The following is a 19,157-nucleotide window of genomic DNA, read 5'->3' as shown; positions in this document are numbered from 1 at the left end:
TCTCTCAGCCCCACCCACCTCACAGGGTGTTTGTTGTGAGGGGGGAAGGGCAAGGAGATTGTCAGCCCCTTTGAGTCTCCTGCAGGAGAGAAAGGGGGGATTTAAATCCAAACTCTTCTCTTCTTATTCTTCCCCCCCGCACCCCTTCCCCCGTGCCCCACTTACCTTGCCGGCGGGAGCCTGCCAAGGGGCTCCTGGTGGCGGCCCAGCCAGGCTGCTCCTTCAGCCAATGGAGTCCGCCGGCCTAAGGAGCAGATTGTTTGGGCTGCCGCCAGGTGGCCCACAGCCCACAGCCGGCTCCCACCGGCAAAGTAAGTGGGGCGTGGGGGACAGCGATTCTCCGCCCCCCATGTGACCAGCTGGCATGTGCCCAGGGACATGTGACTCCACATGTCCCCGTGAGCGCCCCACCTCCGGCCTGGACCCGTTCGTTTTGATTTGTGGGGCATCGACTGTTTCATTGCAGGTCTCTCACTCGGATGCAGACTTGCACAGAAGGCGCGAGCCTTTATTGGAGCGTACCCGCAGGGAAGCCCAGCTGGCTGTTCTGCAGTTTGAGGAAGAGAAGATGAGGACGAAGCAGATCCAAAGGGAAGCTGTCCTGGACTTTGTCAAAGTAAGTGGCGCAGGCTTTGAAGGACAGCTGTGTTGCTCTGCAGTAGAACCGCTACATCCGAGACCAGTCGCACCCGCCAGATTTTGAATGGCATGAGCTTGTGAGAGTCAAAATTAACCACACACATGTAGAAGAAGAGAAGAGTTTGGATTTATATCCCCCCTTTCTCTCCTGCAGGAGACACAAAGGGGCTTACAACCTCCTGGCCCTTCCCCCCTCACAACAAACACCCTGTGAGGTAGGTGGGACTGAGAGAGCTCTGAGAAGCTGTGACTAGCCCAAGGTCACCCAGCTGGCGTGTGTGGGAGTGCACAGGCTAACCTGAATTCCCCAGATAAGCCTCCACAGCTCAGGCGGCAGAGTGGGGAATCAAACCCGGTTCCTCCAGATTAGATACACGAACTCTTAACCTCCTACGCCACTGCTGCTCTCTCTGCTGGGGGGTGGGGGCGAGGGCCTGTCAGTGCCGCATTGTAACCCGTTCCGAAAGCGTGCACCCGGCACGGCAGAAGAAAAATTTGGATTTATACCTGTCATCAAAAATTAGGTTATATGTTTGTTTTATTTAAATGGTTTATATTTTGCCTTTCAGCCCAGTTAGGGCCACTAAGGCAGCACTTAACAACTGAAACTAGTATAATATAAAAGTAAGAACATAAGAACAAGCCAGCTGGATCAGACCAGAGTCCATCTAGTCCAGCTCTCTGCTACTCGCAGTGGCCCACCAGGTGCCTTTGGGAGCTCACATGCAGGATGTTAAAGCAATAGCCTTCTGCTGCTTCTGCTCCCGAGCACCTGGTCTGTTAAGGCATTTGCAATCTCAGATCAAAGAGGATCAAGATTGGTAGCCATAGATTGACTTCTCCTCCATAAATCTGTCCAAGCCCCTTTTAAAGCTATTCAGGTTAGTGGCCATCACCACCTCCTGTGGCAGCATATTCCAAACACCAATCACACGTTGCGTGAAGAAGTGTTTCTTTTTATTAGTCCCAATTCCTCCCCCCAGCATTTTCAATGGATGCCCCCTGGTTCTAGTATTGTGAGAAAGAGAGAGAAATTTCTCTCTGTCAACATTTTCTACCCCATGCATAATTTTATAGACTTCAATCATATCCCCGCTCAGACGTCTCCTCTCCAAACTAAGAAGTCCCAAATGTACATGATAAAGCAAAGTGAAAAAACCCAGAACTGAAAATACACGCACACACAGTCTAATATCCCTTGAAAAAGAGCTCCACAATCCTGGCCCCACAACCAGATAGACCCTGTCTTGGATTGACACTCGAGGGTTCCAGAAGACAAGCATAGGTTACATTCAGCCGCTTTCATTCTCTCTGTACTTTTAGGGTTTCTTCATCACTGTCCATGGTGAGACTTCTGTAGAGACTTATTGGCCTGCCTTGTGTTACAGCCGCTTAAAGCCATATTACTCTATTTTTATTTGCATCCTTCATAGGCTGCCTTTCTCCCTGAGACCCAAGGCAGATTGTGTATTGTAAATCAATGCGTTCAGTCGGATGAAACCTCTCATAATCAAAATGTAGCAGGACTAAAGATTTTGGGGAAATTTGAAATGAAGCTGTCATCTGGACAAAGCAGAAATACTAAACGTGACATGTGAAACAATTCCGAATGTGATTATCCACCAGAAGTGCACTACATTTATCGTAGCTGGCTTGTGTGCACAGGAAAGAGCAATCTAACTTGTGGCGTAGAGGGATAATTTTTACAAAATTGGGGTGGCCCGTTCATCAGTTGGCTGTACTAATTGCCTTCTTCCTTGGTTATGTGCACACCACGTACCCCCAGTTGCAATGCTCCAGTGAGACACACCAGGTGGGACAAACCTCCCTTTTGAGTAGATGCAGAGGGAATAGCGAGGAACCTGATCCGAAACGGATGAAGTAGTTTCAGAATCTGAATTGGAACTTAATTCGCTGCTGGTGTATAGCAGCTTCAGTGCAATCCGTTGGACACTTGCTTGGGAGAAATATCCAAGCATCCACTAATGGGTTTCCATTTTGCTTATTTTCCTCTTGTTGCTTTATTATTATTGTTGTTGTTGTTGTTGTTGTTGTTATTATATTGATACAAAAACAGTTATACACAGCAAACAAGATCAATATGCTGGATTTTGTATTATATCACACGTCGGACACTTCCCAAGCATCTAGGACTGTGTGATGTATCGACGAATAATGTGTGCAGAGCCAAGTAGGGTGGCCTTTTGCAGCTGACATATGGTGATTTTTGTCAGCGCCGATTGTTTTTGAGTGCCGTCCAAGGTCTTTAGGCACTGCACCCAGTGTGCCAATCACCACTGGGACCACCTCCTCCTCCTCCTCCTCCTCCTCCTCCTCCTCCTCCTCTTCCTCTTCTTCCTCTTCTTCTTCTTCTTCTTCTTCTTCTTCTTCTTATTATTATTATTATTATTATTATTATTATTATTATTATTATTATTATTATTATTATTATTTCAATTTGATAAACCTCCCTATCCCCTGGAGGGCTCAGGGCAGTGTACAACAACAAACAGTGACACAATAAAACAAATTGAATAGCCCCAGTTAAAATAATACAAAACCTTAAAACTATAGCAGCAGTAACCATCAGTAAGTGATTAATAATAAGAGACGTCTGGTATCAAACCCCAGTGGTCAAACCCTGGGAGGGAGGGGGTTGGCAGATGGTCAAATATATCGCCAATGCACAGGGCAACAAGAGGGGCTGTTATGATGTTGTGACTTTATAATTCCTAGGTTGGTGGTCCCCAACCATTTTTGAGCCTGCAAGCATGTTTGGAATTTTGACACGGCATGATGGGCGCAACCACAGAATGGCTGCCAGCCACCAAATGATTGCCGTACCTGAACTTCAGTAAAGCAGTGTAGATTCTTGTGCGGTGGTTGCTTCTAAGCATAAGCATTTTTATTGTCATTGTGCACGCACAACGAAATTTACAAGCCACCTTGAGTCTCCTTGCAGGAGGGAAAGGTGGGGTATAAATCCAAACTCCTCCTCCTCCCCTCCTTTTATTCTTCTTCTGGACTCCCACCCCTACCCCGCACCCTTTTGCTAAATTGATTCAGCTAAGACCGGCCTAAATCTATTTCTTGTTGCCCCTTAAACTAATTTCACATTAAAAATCAGCTTCCTCTTCATTCCAAAATAGCCACTAGGTCAGTGATGGCGAACCTATGGCATGGGTGCCAGAGGTGGCACTCGGAGTCCTCTCTGTGGGCACGCACACACAGAGTTTGTCATGTGGGGGGTGGAAAAAAGCCCCCAACACACACACATCTAGGATGGCCTGGGCCACTGAGCACGACGTGCGTGTACCGCGGTGAGCAGGGAGGACTCAGCTGGCGGGCCTGGTGCCTGTGCTCCATGTGGCTGCTGCCCGAGGAGGGGGGGCACAGAGGAGGCAGAGATGCTAGAGAGGCACAGAGCAGTGGGACTTGCTGAAGACTAGAGCAGGCTGGCCCCTGCTCGAGCGGGTGGGGCGGAGGAAGAGGGAGCCAACCGTTTTTTTCTAAACGAAAACCTCAGCATTCAGGTTAAATTGCCGGGTTGGCACTTTGCGATTAATAAGTGGGGCTTGGGTTGCAATTTGGGCACTCGGTCTCGAAAAGGTTCGCCATCACTGCACTAGGTTAATCAAAATAGGTTGTTTCTGGAGTGTTGTGGGTTTTCCAGGTTGTATGGCCATGTTCCAGTAGCATTTTCTCCTGACGTTTCGTGTGCATCTATGGCTGAAGATCCTCTGAAGGTGCCAGCCACAGACGATCTTCAGATGATCCTCTGAAGATGCCAGCCACAGATGCAGGTGAAACGTCAGGAGAAAATGCTCCTGGAACACGGCCATACAACCCAGAAAACCCACAACACTCAAGTGGTTCCAGCCGTGAAAGCCTTCGACAATACATTGGGTTGTTTCTGCTTGGGCTGTTCTGTTTGCTTCGCACTCGCGTCCTGTTCACTTGGGTGGAACCAGCCTGCTGAGCTCTTTCTTTTTTGATTCTTCCAAAGCAAAAGGCATCCCAGAGTTCTCAGAAGCAAAGCCCCCTGGATAGTGAGGTAAGACTTGAACTGTTTCCGTTGCCTTGTTTCTCTGACGTCTGTGATCCAAACTGTACTGACTTGAGAGTAAACTTTCCTGGAATCAGTGGGACTGACATGAATAGAAGGTGCAAGTACAGAATTTTTGCCAGCTGCCTTTAAATATTTTATAAATTGCCTTGAATATGGGGTATAAATATTTTAAATGAAAGAAATAGCTGTTTCAGAGTTTGATGTGCCTCCTCCCCCCCCCCCCCCAATTTGTCTTTCAAATCTCCCTTTCCTTTGTTTCCACTTAGGGTGGTTTGTGTTAGCACGTTGTAGATGTGTATAAAAAGGACTGCTTAGGTCTGTTTAAATGTGGTTCTTGAAGTAGCACGTTTGGAACAGGGACTTTCTCAGCAGTAGTTTAAAAAACACCCCTCCAACCCACCCTCCACCCCCCCGTGGTGCTGCTGGCGATCGGCTTCTTCACTCTTCACTCATTTCATCATTAATAATGGACTGAGCTCCCTCCTGGGCATCCAGGCTGCCATTAAAAAATCACTGCTGTTAACATACAGATTAACTCCATTCAACCGCCGGGTTCTTGCCCCCTTCCCTGCAAACCTCAGTGCACAAAAGCTTAAACGCACCATGTGTCAGCCTTACAGCTGGACCCATTCACTCCGTTCTAACAACCCTGTTAAAGTTGTAAGGGAGTGAGCCCTCTTGAACCAGGTACCTAAAAACAGAAGTCCTCAGTTGATTCCTAGTGCTTTTCCATTGGCGTTCATTATTCCCTGCAAGATTAGTGTTTTGCATCACTTTGGTCAGCCTTGTTTTTTTGTTATACCAACAGCAAATAATTTTTGCGTTGAGATCTTTTTAGATCTCAAGAATTCAAACAAGATGCCAGAAACACGTAGGGAAAAAGTTTTTCTAGTTGCCCGCTTCTCGTGGCTCTGGAATGGTTCCCAGTAACTCCTTTTTATTTGATTTTTTTCCCTTAAATACAATTCCCTCCAAGCTCTGTGCATGTGTGTGTTCTTTCCTGATTATTGCCTCGTACTTCACTGGAAAGACTCACATGGCGGATTGTGCTCCGCTCTGGAGAGGACGACTGAAAAAGAGAAATTGCTTCTGAATCAGTTGCAGATGTCTTAATGCTGAGATTGAGAGACTTGTCAGATTCTCCACCCCCTGCGCCCCCCGCCCTGTTTCTGTTATACATTACTGATCACTCCATAGAAAAAAGCTCGCCATTTCCAGATGTCTGTGCTTGTCTGCATATTGTGTTGTTGTGTTTCTCTGTTTCTGACATTGCCATCTTTCCCACGTCCCCAGTGTCCCTTTCCATCCAGAAGGTCCCACCACACTGATGATAGTGCCTTGCTGGTGGTAAGAATCCTGCATGCGGCCGCCTGTTTACATGGCAGCAGCCCTCCGTCCTAGTTAGCGTGACTTTTGCAGTTTGCCCGGATTAGGAGGTTCGGTTCTAATCGAAATAGCATAAAACATGGCAGTCTTTGGTGTCCGCTGGCAGTTCTGCTGTAGGCACCCTTGGCCTCTGCTCTGAAGCTGCCCTGCTTGTGGCTCCAGCTATCAATACCCAAAAGTGGCCCAGCGAAGCCTGGAGGGTGAACGAGGCTCTGTCCAATATTATGGGTCATGTCATCTAGCCTCCTGCCGGGCCTGAATAGATGTTCATCCGTAGCCTCCCTCAGGGGAGTCTGCAGCACGTTTGGCTTGGAGGCCATCTCTGCCATTGGCAGGAACCCAGTTGAGAACGTGGAAACTCTCTAACAAAGAGTAGGCCAAGTCTACACGCTTCTAGCCTTGTTGTTGCCTCATAGTTTAAACTGCTTGAGGCACCGACACTTCTCTCCTTCGTGACTTCTGTTCCCCCCCCCCCCCCCAAGAAAACGATAGTTATTCCATTTGGGGCTGTTTTGATGTTTTATGCTATTTTTGTTCCTTTCTTCCTCGGTACCTTAAAAATAGTCATTCTCTAGTCTTTTCTCTGTCGCAGGCTCCCCTTCTCTGCATCCCTTTGCATGATTTGCATGACTGACAAGCTCTGAAACTTGACTCTAAGTGCAAGATAAACCAGTGGAAATATTCTTCTCTTGTTCCTGACATTTGGGCTGCTGCCACCAGTGTTAACATTTCCCTCTCTGTCTTATGAGAACACATGGAACCAGTGGCTGAAAGCCACGTGCACAGTGATCGTCACCCCAAAGTGCCACATTTATTTTCCTCTTTGGCACAAGGCCTGTGCTTCAGGGAGGCTGACAGCTTCATCCTTTCCTCTGGGGGCAGTTGTGTTGCGATGGGAACCCCCTGCCAATCCAAAGGCCCTCCGGCACTTCCCTGAAACATGGGGCAGGTGGTGTGTAGGAGAGCGGCCATCAGAGAAGCCACCGGTGGCTTGTCAGAGATCCACAGGTGGCTTCTTTAACCCCTGAATGAAAATTGCTGCATGGAATGAAGAAGCCAGAAAATGGATATTGAGGCCTTGCTTAACAGGATTCAGGTCAGCATGTTAACCATGGTTAAGATCGAATCCAGTGAAAGACTTACTCGGGGCTAAGGCTGGTGGGTGAGAGTGGGCTGGAGATAGGAGCAAAATGCGGAAGATGTATGTGATCCCCGTTCTTTAAAATGGATTTTAAAGACAGACTATGTTCTATCTGGATAAGCAGTGTTGGGATTCAGCAGGTTCTCAGCACTTTGGCAGAACCGGTTCTTAAATGGTGCTTGTAAACAGCCAGTTGTTAAATTATTTGAATCCCACCACCGGAACTGGTTGTTAAATTATTTGAATCCCACCACCAGGATTATTAAATTATTTGAATCCCACCACCAGGATTTCTCCGGATGCAAATAAGGTCTGGAGGAATAATGGCTGGGACCCAAATAAGATCTGGAAGAAAGTAGAAGTGTGGAGCATTTGTGGGAGGGGCTGTGGCTCGGTGTCTGGCCATCTGCTTGGCACGTGGAAGGTCCCAGGTTCAATCCCCAGCAGCCCCAATTAAAATGATCAGGTAGGACGTTGCATAGATGACAACTTCCTTGAGTTTCTGGTGGGAGTGGCTGCCAGTCTGAGTGAGTGATACTGGCCTCGACAGACTCAGAAGAAGACATCTTGGTGTAACTGTGGCTCAGTGGTTGGCACACAGAAAGAGGTCTGAGGCTCAATCCCCATCATCTTCAGTTAAAAGGACCAGGCAGTGGGTGATGTGAAAGACCTCTTCCTTGAGACCACAGGTTTGGGTTTGGGTTAGGGTTTGGGTTAGGGTTAGGGTTTAGGTTGAGACCTTGAGACCACGGCTGCCAGTCTGAGTAGACAGTGCTGACTGTGATGAGACAAGGATCTGGTTTAGCGTAAGGCAGCTGCACAGGTGCTCATGAGGATGCCCCGGGCAGTCTTTCTACAGACCTTTCCTGACGAGGGAGCCCCAATCCCTGGGAAGCCACAGTTGGTCAGTAGGAACAAACCTCACCTGTTATACAGAAAATGATAATATTTGAGCTCAGTAGTGGGTTCCTTTTGCACACATTCTTGCAAGCGTGAACTGGAGAGCCAGCGTGGTGTCAGGGTTAAGAGCAGGTGCACTCTAATCTGGAGGACCAGGTTTGATTCCCCGCTCTGCCATTTGAGCTGTGGAGGCTTATCTGGTGAACTAGATTATCTTGTGCACTCCAACACATGCCAGCTGGGTGACCTTGGGCTAGTCACAGTTCTTCGGAGCTCTCTCAGCCCCACCCACCTCACAGGGTGTTTGTTGTGGGGTGGGGGGGGGGGAGAAAAGGAGTTTGTAAGGCCCTTTAAGTCTCCTTGCAGGAGAGAAAGGGGGGATAAAAACCAACTCTTCTTCTTCTGAAGAGTTTTCTCTTACCCTCCATCCCACCTCGATTTTTATAAACAGTGTATAAGTGTGATATATGAGCCCTTTCATATTTGATTTCCTTGCTTGGCTTAGTTTTAAAAATACTTTTAAAATTAATTTTCCATGTTGATCAAATAGGTAATTAAACTAGACTCAGGACATCCCCCCCCCCCTTCTCCTTCCAAGACTCGGCGTGAGCGATAATGATTCTTTCCATCGTATCCCAGTTCTGTTTTTGAGTAATTCCCTGCTTCCTTCTAATGACGACTTGTCTTCCACTGAGACTCAGACCAGCCGTCCCCAGCGTTTTGTTTCAGAGTTTGTTTCAGCGTTTTGTTTCAGTTCCGCTCTCACACAAGTATGTCCTGGCTGTATGTGAAGTGCTGCTCCCATAATGTAATCGAGTGCTGTGCAGAACGTGGATAGAAACCCTTTTGTGTGGCACTTCCCTTATTACATCATATCTAGCAGTCAGCTGAGACGGCGCCTCTCTTGCTCAGAACAGTGGCCTTACATTAAGAAGAAGAGGAGGAGGAGGAGGAGTTTGGATTTATATCCCCCCTTTCTCTCCCGCAGGAGACTCAAAGGGGCTGACAATCTCCTTGCCCTTCCCCCCTCACAACAAACACCCTGTGAGGTGGGTGGGGCTGAGAGAGCTCCGAGAAGCTGTGACTAGCCCAAGGTCACCCGGCTGGCGTGTGTGGGAGTGCACAGGCTAATCTGAATTCCCCAGATAAGCCTCCACTGCTCAGGTGGCAGAGCTGGGAATCAAACCCGGTTCCTCCAGATTAGATGCACGAGCTCTTAACCTACGCCACTGCTGCTCCTGCAAGCAGACTTTTCTCGCAAGCAGGCAACTTGAAACAGCCCTCACGCCCTCGGTCTTCAGCCCCTCCTGATGCTTTGTTGACGCTTGCGAAGGGATGGTCTGGCGTCCCTTTAGTTTCTTCTCTTCCAGACACCTGCCTGCATCTTTGGGGTTTCTTTTTGCAAACTGTCCATTTGTGTCTCCTACTTGGGTCACTCTTCTCCCCTAGCTCTTTCTTCTGAAGCATCTTAAAGTGGCCAGGACAGCAGAGCACCGTGCATTTGGCATGGTGCTTAAGAACAGTGGCGCAGTGGTTAAGAGCAGGGTGACCTTGGGCTAGTCACAGCTTCTCGGAGAGAAAGGGGGGGGGGTATAAATCCAACTCTTCTTCTTCATTTGAGAGTTCTGGAAAGCAGAGCAGCACCATCATCGGTCTTGTCGCTTTTTTTTACAGTAAGAGTTTTTTACAGTAACAGAGAAATTATTAATGCCCCGCCCCCGGAATGCCCGGCCACGTCCCCATCGTGCCCCACCCAGCCCCATTGGCGCTACGCCACTGTTTGAATCCCACCACCATGGGAACCTGTTACTAAAATTTTTGTATCCCACCACTGGGTATACTCATTGATATATCCTGATCTGGAGAGCAGGGTTTGATTCCCCACCCCTCCACATGAGTGGCGAACTCTTATCTGGGAAACTGGATTTGTCTCCCCACTCCTACACATGAAGGTTTGGCAGGATGGCTCAGTGCGGAATGTAAATGAGTGGGTTTAGTGTGTACCCCAGGATTCCAAGATCCCAGGTACTGTAGGTCACAAACTTGGGCCCAACTTAGGGGTTCTTTCTGCCACTGCATGGAATGATCCTAATTTTGCATGCTTTTCTCTGTCATGACTGATATCCATTGAAGACTTGTACAATTCTGGAGAACTAGTAAGGATGTATTACAGAACGTATGAAGATTTTGGATGTGAAGTTGGCATTATTAAGGATAGCGCTGTGCAATAATCGACACTTAATTGTCATATGTGTGGGTCTTGCACACTTCTCATGCTGTGTTTGTTGCTGGTTTTGCTACATCCCTTAATTTTAATCATTGAGCTTTCAGAAGCAAGTCGTCAGGCAACCCGCAAATGTGTCTCTTTCCATATGAAGCTGACTGATCAGTGAGGAAACATATCAGTGGGAAAACCCAGGAGTTTCTCTGGCTGTGGCTGCCACCATAATACCTTTCTATCATCCAGTGCGGATGGTGATATGAGCCACAGATTCTATTCCCAGCCTGCTAGGCAATGGCAACAAAAGTGCATCGTCAGTGGAGCTGCGGCCTAGGGGGTAGAGCTTCTTGGTATGGGAAGGCAGAACTTTTCAACAGTTGGCCAGCATTCCTTAAATTTAAGAGGAAAAGAAAAAGAGTTTGGGATGTATACTCTGCCTTTCTGACCTCTTAAGAGTCTCAAGGCATCTTACAAACTCCTTTTTCCTTCCCCCCCCCCCCCCCCCAAAACAGACACCTTGTGAGGTAGGTGGGATTGAAAGAGTTTGAAGAGAACTATGACTGGCCTAAGGAATCACATCAGGCTTTATGTGGAGGAGCGGGGAATCAAACCCAGCTCTCCAGATTAGAGTCCACGTACTTTTAACCATTACGCTGGGTCAGTTCAGGAAAAATTATAAACAGTTGCTTCAAATAACACACCAGCATCCATTTTGCGTGGAACACTTACATTGAGACTCTTCTCTGCAGTGGACTTGCAGAGGGCTCTCCTCATGTTTCTCTGTTCACATGTGAGAAGGCACTCCCACCTTTCCCCAGAGTTTTTCAGCAGAGAGCTCTCCATGCCTGGTTCTTTTAACTCTGCTATCAAGTCATTCTTAAAGGCACAGTTCTCATTACACCTGGCAGTCAAGACTGTTGGCTTAGCCCTTTAAGCTTTGCTTATGTCGATATTACTGCCCTGTAAGTAATCCCCCCCCCCACCCACCCACCCATTGAAAGAGGCAAAGCACTTCCCTGGGCCACAGGCTGCTAAAGAAGGGGGCCGTCCTGGTGCTTCTGCCACCAGAGGACAGAGACTTGTCATTTCCAAGCTCTCTTGATGTTGATATCTTGAAATATCAAGAGAGCGGGAGGTTGGTGTTGTGTGAGTGAGTGAGTGAGTGAGTGAGTGAGTGAGTGAGTGAGTGAGTGAGTGAGTGAGTGAGTGAGTGAGTGAGTGAGTGAGTGAGTGAGTGAGCTTCTTTGCTGTGACTTGAAGCAGCCAGCAACGTGGAAGGGTGGGCAAGGGGGAGACGTGCAAAGCGGCACAAGGGAGAGGGAAGACCTCTGGGGCAAAGTTGTGCTCACTGGCAAATTTCACCGCTCTTAACAGTGAAGTATATTAAAGGTTGGGCAAAAAGTGGTCTTTCAAGCCATGGAGAGAACGGAAAGTGAAAGCAGGGCTTGAAGAAACAGGTCCGTATGAGAAAGCTTGCTGCGACAGACATTCACCCCAATCACGCAGCAAGCACATTGTGCGTAATCGGCCCAACACGCAGCGGTACCTCGAGCAGCCTTTGAGGCATACGTGTCAGAATTTCGGAAGAGCTTCCTGACAGAGGACATACTCGGTGGAACAGGCTTCCTTGGGAGGTGGTGGAACAAACTTCCTTAGAAGTTTTGAAGCAAATGTTAGGCAGATCACAAGAGGGACGGCAAGGAGGGAAGAGCGAGCTCTTGGCTCTCTTGGCCCTTTCTTACATGCCCAAGATCATGCCGATCACCACTTTGGGGTCAGGAAGAAGTTTTCCTCCTGGCTAGATGGGGGCGGGGGAGGGGGTGCTGCCTTCCACAGGGTGTAGATCAGTGGCCACCGGGACAGGAGGTAGCTGTACATTTCCTGTGTCATGCAGGGGGTTGGACTAGATGACCGTTGAGGTCCCTTCCAGCTCTCTGTTTTTAAATCTTGGATTGGGGCCTTTGCTGAGGGGTCGAGTAGAGACATTTTGCAGGAATAGGATGCCCCAGTTCAATCCCTGGCATCTCCAGTTGAAGGCAAAACGTCAAATAGTGGGACTGGCGCCCACCCTGGGTACAGTATATGGCAGTTTTGAATGTTGATATGCAAGTGCTCGATCTCTCTTCAAGCGTGCCCTGTCAGCCTATTGGTCTCTTCTGCTTTGCATCTTCTGTCTCCCGCAGGTGATGCTCTTCCTCACTCCCTTTCTTCTCCCCCCCCCCCCACCCCTTCTCTGCCACCCCTGACAGAATGGCTTTGAGCCTGTCTTTGTCTTTGAGATTGACAGTAACACCAACACCATTAAAAGAAGGCCGGGAGCCCTCAACCAGGTGAAGAGCATGCAGCGTGTGACTGTCTCGGTTGGACTGTCCTGTTGTGTTGGCTGTAGTTTTTCTGTTTGTTTGAGGCCAAGCGCTGTATCGATCCCTGTGGCCGTGGACTGGCCAACTGGCTTTAAAGCGAAGGCTGACGAGGACTTTTCAAAGGGTAGATTGTCGGAGGGAACAAAGGGCCAATTTCATTAATTGGGTGGCTCCAAGGAGAAGAGGTGGAATGGAGATAGAAGCTAGGTACAAACCTAAGCAGTGAGGGCCAGCTGGCATCCTGCTTTCTGGTGCTATCCAGCCAAATGCTTCTAGGCTGTTCAAATGTATACTGTCGCTGAATGCAGAGGTTTCACTAAACCAAGGGTGTCCAACTCTGGCTCTTCAGATGTTCATGGACTACAATTCCCATCAGCCCCTGCTGGCATAGCCAATTGTAGTCCATGAACATCTGAAGCGCCAGAGTTGGACACCCCTGCACTAAACCTGTGGTGGCGAACCTTTGGCCCCCCAGATGTTGTGGACTACAATTCCCATCAGCCCCTGCCAGCATGGCCAATTGGCCATGCTGGCAGGGGCTGACGGGAATTGTAGTCCATAACATCTGGAGTGCCAAAGGTTCGCCACCACTGCACTAAACTATCATGACTCCGAGGCATTGACAGTTTTTATCTCCATGGATTTGGCTGAAATCCTTACTGAGCCTGCTAAGCCAGAAACCATCACCACTTCTTGCAGTGGTAAATTCCTAAGTCATGTGTTCTCTGAAGAATTGTGGGGTGTTTTTTTTTTACCTGTATTGAAGTTATTCTGACTCAACGGGTTTCTTATGAGAGTCGGAGAAGAAATTATCACCCTGTGGTCTCCACCCCGTACATTCCTTGTGTAACACTCTTTATCGTGTTCATGGTAAACGGCTGTGTTTCAGCCTTTCCTCCTAAGGAAAAGTGTAGCACACCTTTGATCATTGGGTTGCCCCAGATTAGATTTTAGTTTCTCCTTGCCGTCCGTGGCCAGCAGCTAAATGGGCACAGTCACCAGCCAAAATGGAGCTGCCAAGGGAAAAAGGCTTCAGAGAGAGGATTTTATTTGGAGTGGCGAATGCTGTTGAAGGCTTTCACAGCCAGAATCACTGGGGTGTTGTGGGGTTTCTGGGCTGTATGGTCGTGTTCTGGTAGCATTTTCTCCTGACGTTTCGCCTGTATCTGCGGCTGGCATCTTCAGAGGACCTGATGGTAGTAAAGCAAGTGGGGTATGTATACCTGATGCAGGTGAAACGTCAGGAGAAAATGCTACCGGAACACGACCATACAGCCCAGAAACCACACAACACTCCAATGGTGAATACATTTAATTTGTTTGCTGCTATACAGTGCCACGGTTGTACCATGGCACGTGAACCGTTCCTTTCCTGTGTCTTTCGCAACAGGCCAGGCCCAGGCATGGATCACTAAATGTTGCTTCTGCCGTTGTTTGTGCCTTTCCAGCTCCTTTTGCCAGCTGTTCCCCATTGTGACAATTGTGTGTTGACATCCTACAGCCGTGGTGGCGAACCTTTGGCACTCCAGATGTTATGGACTACAATTCCCATCAGCCCCTTCCAGCATGGCCAATTGGCCATGCTGGCGAAAGCTGATAATAATCCATAACATCTGGAGTAAAGTTACCTACTAATCTGATGTGGCAGTTAATGTAATGTTGGAATCAGGCCAGAAAGAAGCAGCCACAAAGCTGTTGTCTGGACAAGCTGGGGCAGACTTTGGAGAGCTCCCACACAAGCCAGCTGGGTGACCTTGGGCTAGTCACAGTTCTTTGGAGCTCTCTCAGCCCCACCCACCTCACAGGGTGTCTGTTGTGAGGGGGGAGGAAGGAAGCCCCTTTGAGTCTCCTTACAGGAGAGAAAGGGGGGATACAAATTCAACTCTTCTTCTTCTTCTCTTCTTCCTTTCTTTGGAAGCAGCAGTGGCGTAGGAGGTTAAGAGCTCGTGTATCTAATCTGGAGGAACCGGGTTTGATTCCCCGCTCTGCCGCCTGAGCTGTGGAGGCTTCTCTGGGGAATTCAGATTAGCCTGTACACTCCCACACATGCCAGCTGGGTGACCTTGGGCTAGTCACAGCTTCTTGGAGCTCTCTCAGCCCCACCCACCTCACAGGGTGTTTGTTGTGAGGGGGGAAGGGCCAGGAGATTGTCAGCCCCTTTGAGTCTCCTGCGGGAGAGAAAGGGGGGATATAAATCCAAACTCCTCCTCCTCCTCCTTCTTCTTCTCCTTCTCCTTCTCCTCCTCCTCCTCCTCCTTCTCCTCCTCCTCCTCCTCCTCCTCCTCCTCCTCCTCCTCTGTCTCAGAGGGACAACCCGCAACAAGCTTGAATCCCTGTTGTCATACATGGGATATGTTGTGGGGCTTGTTTTACTGTCTGTGACTGTGTGCATGGCTGCTGGTTGCTACAAATTAGAACACAAATAACCAAATCCTGAACCGGTCCCATCCCTGTTAGAGGAACAAAGCTTTATCGACAGGCCTCTCTTGCTGTTGGATGTTTGGTTGTTCTACAGACTGAACTTTGTAGTTTGAGTTAAAAAGTCACTTTCGGGGGTAACTGGGTTTTCTGAAGTTCGCTTTCCACTTGTGCTGGAAACTGTGATGACCACCACCAAGTTTCTGAAAGAATCTAAACTGTTAACACTTGGAACCACAGAGGAGATGGTGCATAGGTGGAGTGTGTGGTTATACTTGTTTGGTTGTGGCAAAGCTCTTGTATATCATCAAAGATGTTACTGTATATCTTTGCAATATTTAATTACTTGCCTTTCCCCGCCTGGCTTAATGGCACCTGTTCTTGCGGTTCTTGCCCCAAATACACACAACCCCAAACCGTCTTTTCTCCTGTTACTGTTTTTCCCAAAGAGGCAGGGTGATTCTTTTCATTCTCCTTTATGGCATGCACCTCTTCTCCTGGAGAGTCACCTGTTCGCTTGTCTTCCCTCTTGGGGTCTTAGATGTGTGTGTTTATTCCCCCCCCCCTCCCCCCCGATGAACACAAGTGATCTATGGTGTGCGTGATTCAACTTAATCTCTTCTTTTCATCCACAGGGTGACGACAGGTCAATCTCTCCAAATTCACCTACTACTCAAACAGGTAAACCAGCAATGGACACATTTATAGTTGCAGAGAAGGGCAACGAGGATGATTGAGGGATTGGAGCACGTTTGGGACTCTTTAGTTTGGAGAGGAGACGTCTGAGGGGGGATATGATTGAAGTCTATGAAATTATGCAGGGGGTAGAAAATGTCGACAGAGAGAAATTTTTCTCTCTTTCTCACAATACTGGAACCAGGGGGCATACATTGAAAATGCTGGGGGGAAGAATTAGGACTAATAAGAGGAAACACTTCTTCACACAACATGTGATTGGTGTTTGGATTATGCTGCCACAGGAGGTGGTGATGGCCACTAACCTGGATAGCTTTAAAAAGGACTTGGACAGATTTATGAAGGAGAAGTCGATCTATGGCTACCAATCTTGATCTTCCTTGATCTCAGATTGCAAAAGCCTGAGCAGACCAGGTGCTCAGGAGCAGCAGCAGCAGAAGGCCATTGCTTTCACCTCCTGCCTGTGAGCTCCCAAAGGCACCTGGTGGGCCACTGCGAGTAGCAGAGTGCTGTACTAGATGGACTCTGGTCTGATCCAGCAGGCTTGTTCTTATGTTCTTATCTGCTTATTTGTAAGTTGCTTTTGTCTCTTCTTGGGACTTCAAGCAGTTTTGACCATGGTTCTCCCTGCTTCCATTCTCTCACAACAACAACCCAGCGAGGTTGATTGAGGTGGAGAGTTTGCAACAGACCCATCGTCACCCAGCGAACCTCTATGGTAGACGTAGGAATTGAAAGCCAGGTCTCCCGAGATTTTATTCCAGCACTACACACTGTGAGCCAGCGTGGTGTAGTCGTTAAGAGCAGGCACACTCTAATCTGGAGAACTGGATTTGATTTGGTGGTGATACAGCATCTGGAACATGTCGGTCTCCATCTTGCATCTTTGTCACGGCCGGCTGACACAGTTTTTAGTTTCCTTCTGTAGCTATATTTTAATGCCCTCTGTTCTGTTTTCCCCACCTTCAGTTCACCTTTCTGCTCCGTATCCTGGCCCTGCTGCTGCCACCACTGCTCCGTCCTACCGAAATCCTGCCCAGCGTCCTCAGAGCTTCCTTTTCCGAAATTCTGCGAGGGATGACGTGAGCAAAGGTAGGCAGCCCGTCTGGATGTGACTGAGATTGCTTCCGTACAGAGCTGTTCTTCCACATCCTCCTTCCAACCATAGGGGCGTGGGGCAGGAGGCTTCCCTACAGCATTGGTGTGCAGTTGTCTTTCCAGGTTTTTTTGGGGTGGGGGGGGCAGGATTAGAAACTGTGCATCAGTGGTAGAGCATATGCTTAGCATGGAAAAAGAGTCAGCTCTTAACAAGCAGAAGTATAGCTTGCATGCCAACACTCTTTCACAAAGTGAGGCACCTCCTTCTCTATGGTGGAGAGTAGAAGAAGAAGAGTTTGGATTTATATCCCACCTTTCTCTCCTGTCAGGAGACTTAAAGGGCCTTACAAACTCCTTCCCCCATCCCCCACAATAAATACTCTGTGAGGTAGGTGGAGCTGAGAGCTCCGAAGAGCTGTGAATAGCCCAAGGTCACCCAGCTGGCGTGTGTTGGAGTGCACAAGCTGACCTGGCTCACCAGATAAACCTTCACTGCTGAAGTGGCAGAGCGGGGAATCAAACCCAGTTCTCCAGGTTAGAGTGCACCTGCTCTTAATCACTACACTGCGCTGGCTCTAAGCTTGGCCCAGGACTGAAGACGAAGGACAGAAAAGACTGGGGGAATGCCTTGCCTTGATTTAATAACAGAATGCTACTCAGACTCACCGGAACTGTGTTCAGCAGAGCAGCATCAAAGAGTTCTCCCTGTCTGGGCGGTCCCTTATTTCTTCCATCTTTTTTCTAGCTGCCGCCCCCTCGCCGCCTCCTGCCCCTGCTCCTGCTAACAGTGCCAAAGACTGTAGCGAGAACCATAATTCCAAGCTGCTGGAAGAAGAGGTGGAGCTGGTAGAGCAGCTGAGAAAAGTAGGTAGCCGTGGTTTGTTTCTGTATGCCCGTGCTTTGAGAATTACCTAGCGAGGTAATTGTTTGGCCTTATCCAGCCTCCCGTTTCTGGGAGGACCCAACCAGCTGTGCTCAGCTGTGACCGTTCCATCTTGAATGACTTCTAGGAGTTTAACTTCTTGACGGAGTGTAGACCCAGTGGTGGGATCCAAACATTTTAGTAACAGGTTCCCATGGTGGTGGGATTCAAACAGTGGCGTAGCGCCAATGGGGCGTGGCTGGGCACAATGGGGGCGTGGCTGGGCATTCTGGGGCGGGGCATTGCTGGGCGGGGCTGTGGCAAGGACGCAGCCGCTGTGCCGGTCCTTGGGTGGGAAACGAATGCACGCAGGCGCAGGCTGTCACGCACGCCGGTGCACCTCCTGCTAGACTGCTTCAAGTTCTGTGCGCTACTGCTGAGAGGAGGGGCGTAACTAAGGCAAAAATCACCCATTAGTAACCCCTTCTCGGCACACACAAATAATTAGTAACCTACTCTCGGGAACCTGTGAGAACCTGCTGGATCCCACCTCTGTGTAGACCCCTTGTGGTATTGCACCCTGGTTTGCTGACACATACAAACCCCCTCATCATGTTAAGGTGTGTGTCCAAAAGGAGGGAAGGGTTTTATAGGCATCTCACATTCTTACCACAGTGATATCTAGTTTAACCTGTCAGCACTTGCAGAAATCCATTCCTTGTTCATGATTGTAGTCATGAGAACAGCTTGGTGACTGGCTCTCATAAACACAAGTGGTAACGACAGGTCTGGTCTTAAGATATTTCAGCAAAGCACGCGTGTCTTAGAGTTCCTATTGTCCCCTAGGAGTCGCACTTCCTTTGCAACAATTTCCACTTTGCCCTGTGCTTGTGTAGTGTGTGTCCCACCCAGCCCCTCCTCTCCCCCAAATCAGGGTTGCTGAATGTCAGTTTTATCCATTCCTCTGTTTGCAGAACATTGAGTCACGGTTGAAAGTGTCTTTGCCTAGTGATCTCGGAGCAGCGCTGACGGATGGGGTGGTGCTCTGTCATTTAGCCAATCATGTCCGGCCTCGTTCCGTTCCTAGTATTCATGTCCCCTCGCCAGCTGTTGTAAGTATCTGTCGGGTAGTTTGGGGGGGCTTGGGAGAATCTCCATCTATTAATTCATTCCTCACTTGCTATTTCATCTAGAACAGGTGTCTGCAACCTGCGTCTCTTTAGATGTTCATGGACTACAATTCCCATCAGCCCCTGCCAGCATGGCCAATTGGCCATGCTGGTAGGGGCTGATGGGAATTGTAATCCATGAGCATCTGGAGAGCCGCAGGTTGCAGACACCCGATCTAGAAGGTCCTCCGGTGG

The 19,157-nt window shown here is 48.8% G+C and overlaps 1 protein-coding gene across 1 annotated transcript in view; it reads left to right on the top strand.

Moving 5' to 3' along the window:
• The window catches only part of LRCH3 (leucine rich repeats and calponin homology domain containing 3), a 115,798-nt gene that overhangs the window by 89,434 nt on the left and 7,207 nt on the right, over positions 1-19,157 (top strand). Inside the window, exons 13-19 of the mRNA XM_048506984.1 lie at positions 467-616; positions 4,646-4,693; positions 6,002-6,055; positions 15,773-15,818; positions 16,803-16,925; positions 17,677-17,795; positions 18,768-18,905. Of these exons, the coding sequence (XP_048362941.1) occupies positions 467-616; positions 4,646-4,693; positions 6,002-6,055; positions 15,773-15,818; positions 16,803-16,925; positions 17,677-17,795; positions 18,768-18,905 (678 nt within the window). The remainder of the gene's footprint in view (positions 1-466; positions 617-4,645; positions 4,694-6,001; positions 6,056-15,772; positions 15,819-16,802; positions 16,926-17,676; positions 17,796-18,767; positions 18,906-19,157) is intronic.

This window comes from Sphaerodactylus townsendi, linkage group LG08 (assembly GCF_021028975.2).
Source record: "Sphaerodactylus townsendi isolate TG3544 linkage group LG08, MPM_Stown_v2.3, whole genome shotgun sequence".
NCBI lineage: Eukaryota > Metazoa > Chordata > Lepidosauria > Squamata > Sphaerodactylidae > Sphaerodactylus > Sphaerodactylus townsendi.
Note: the sequence above shows the minus strand (reverse complement) of the source record. Positions and strands in the feature narration are given on the sequence as shown.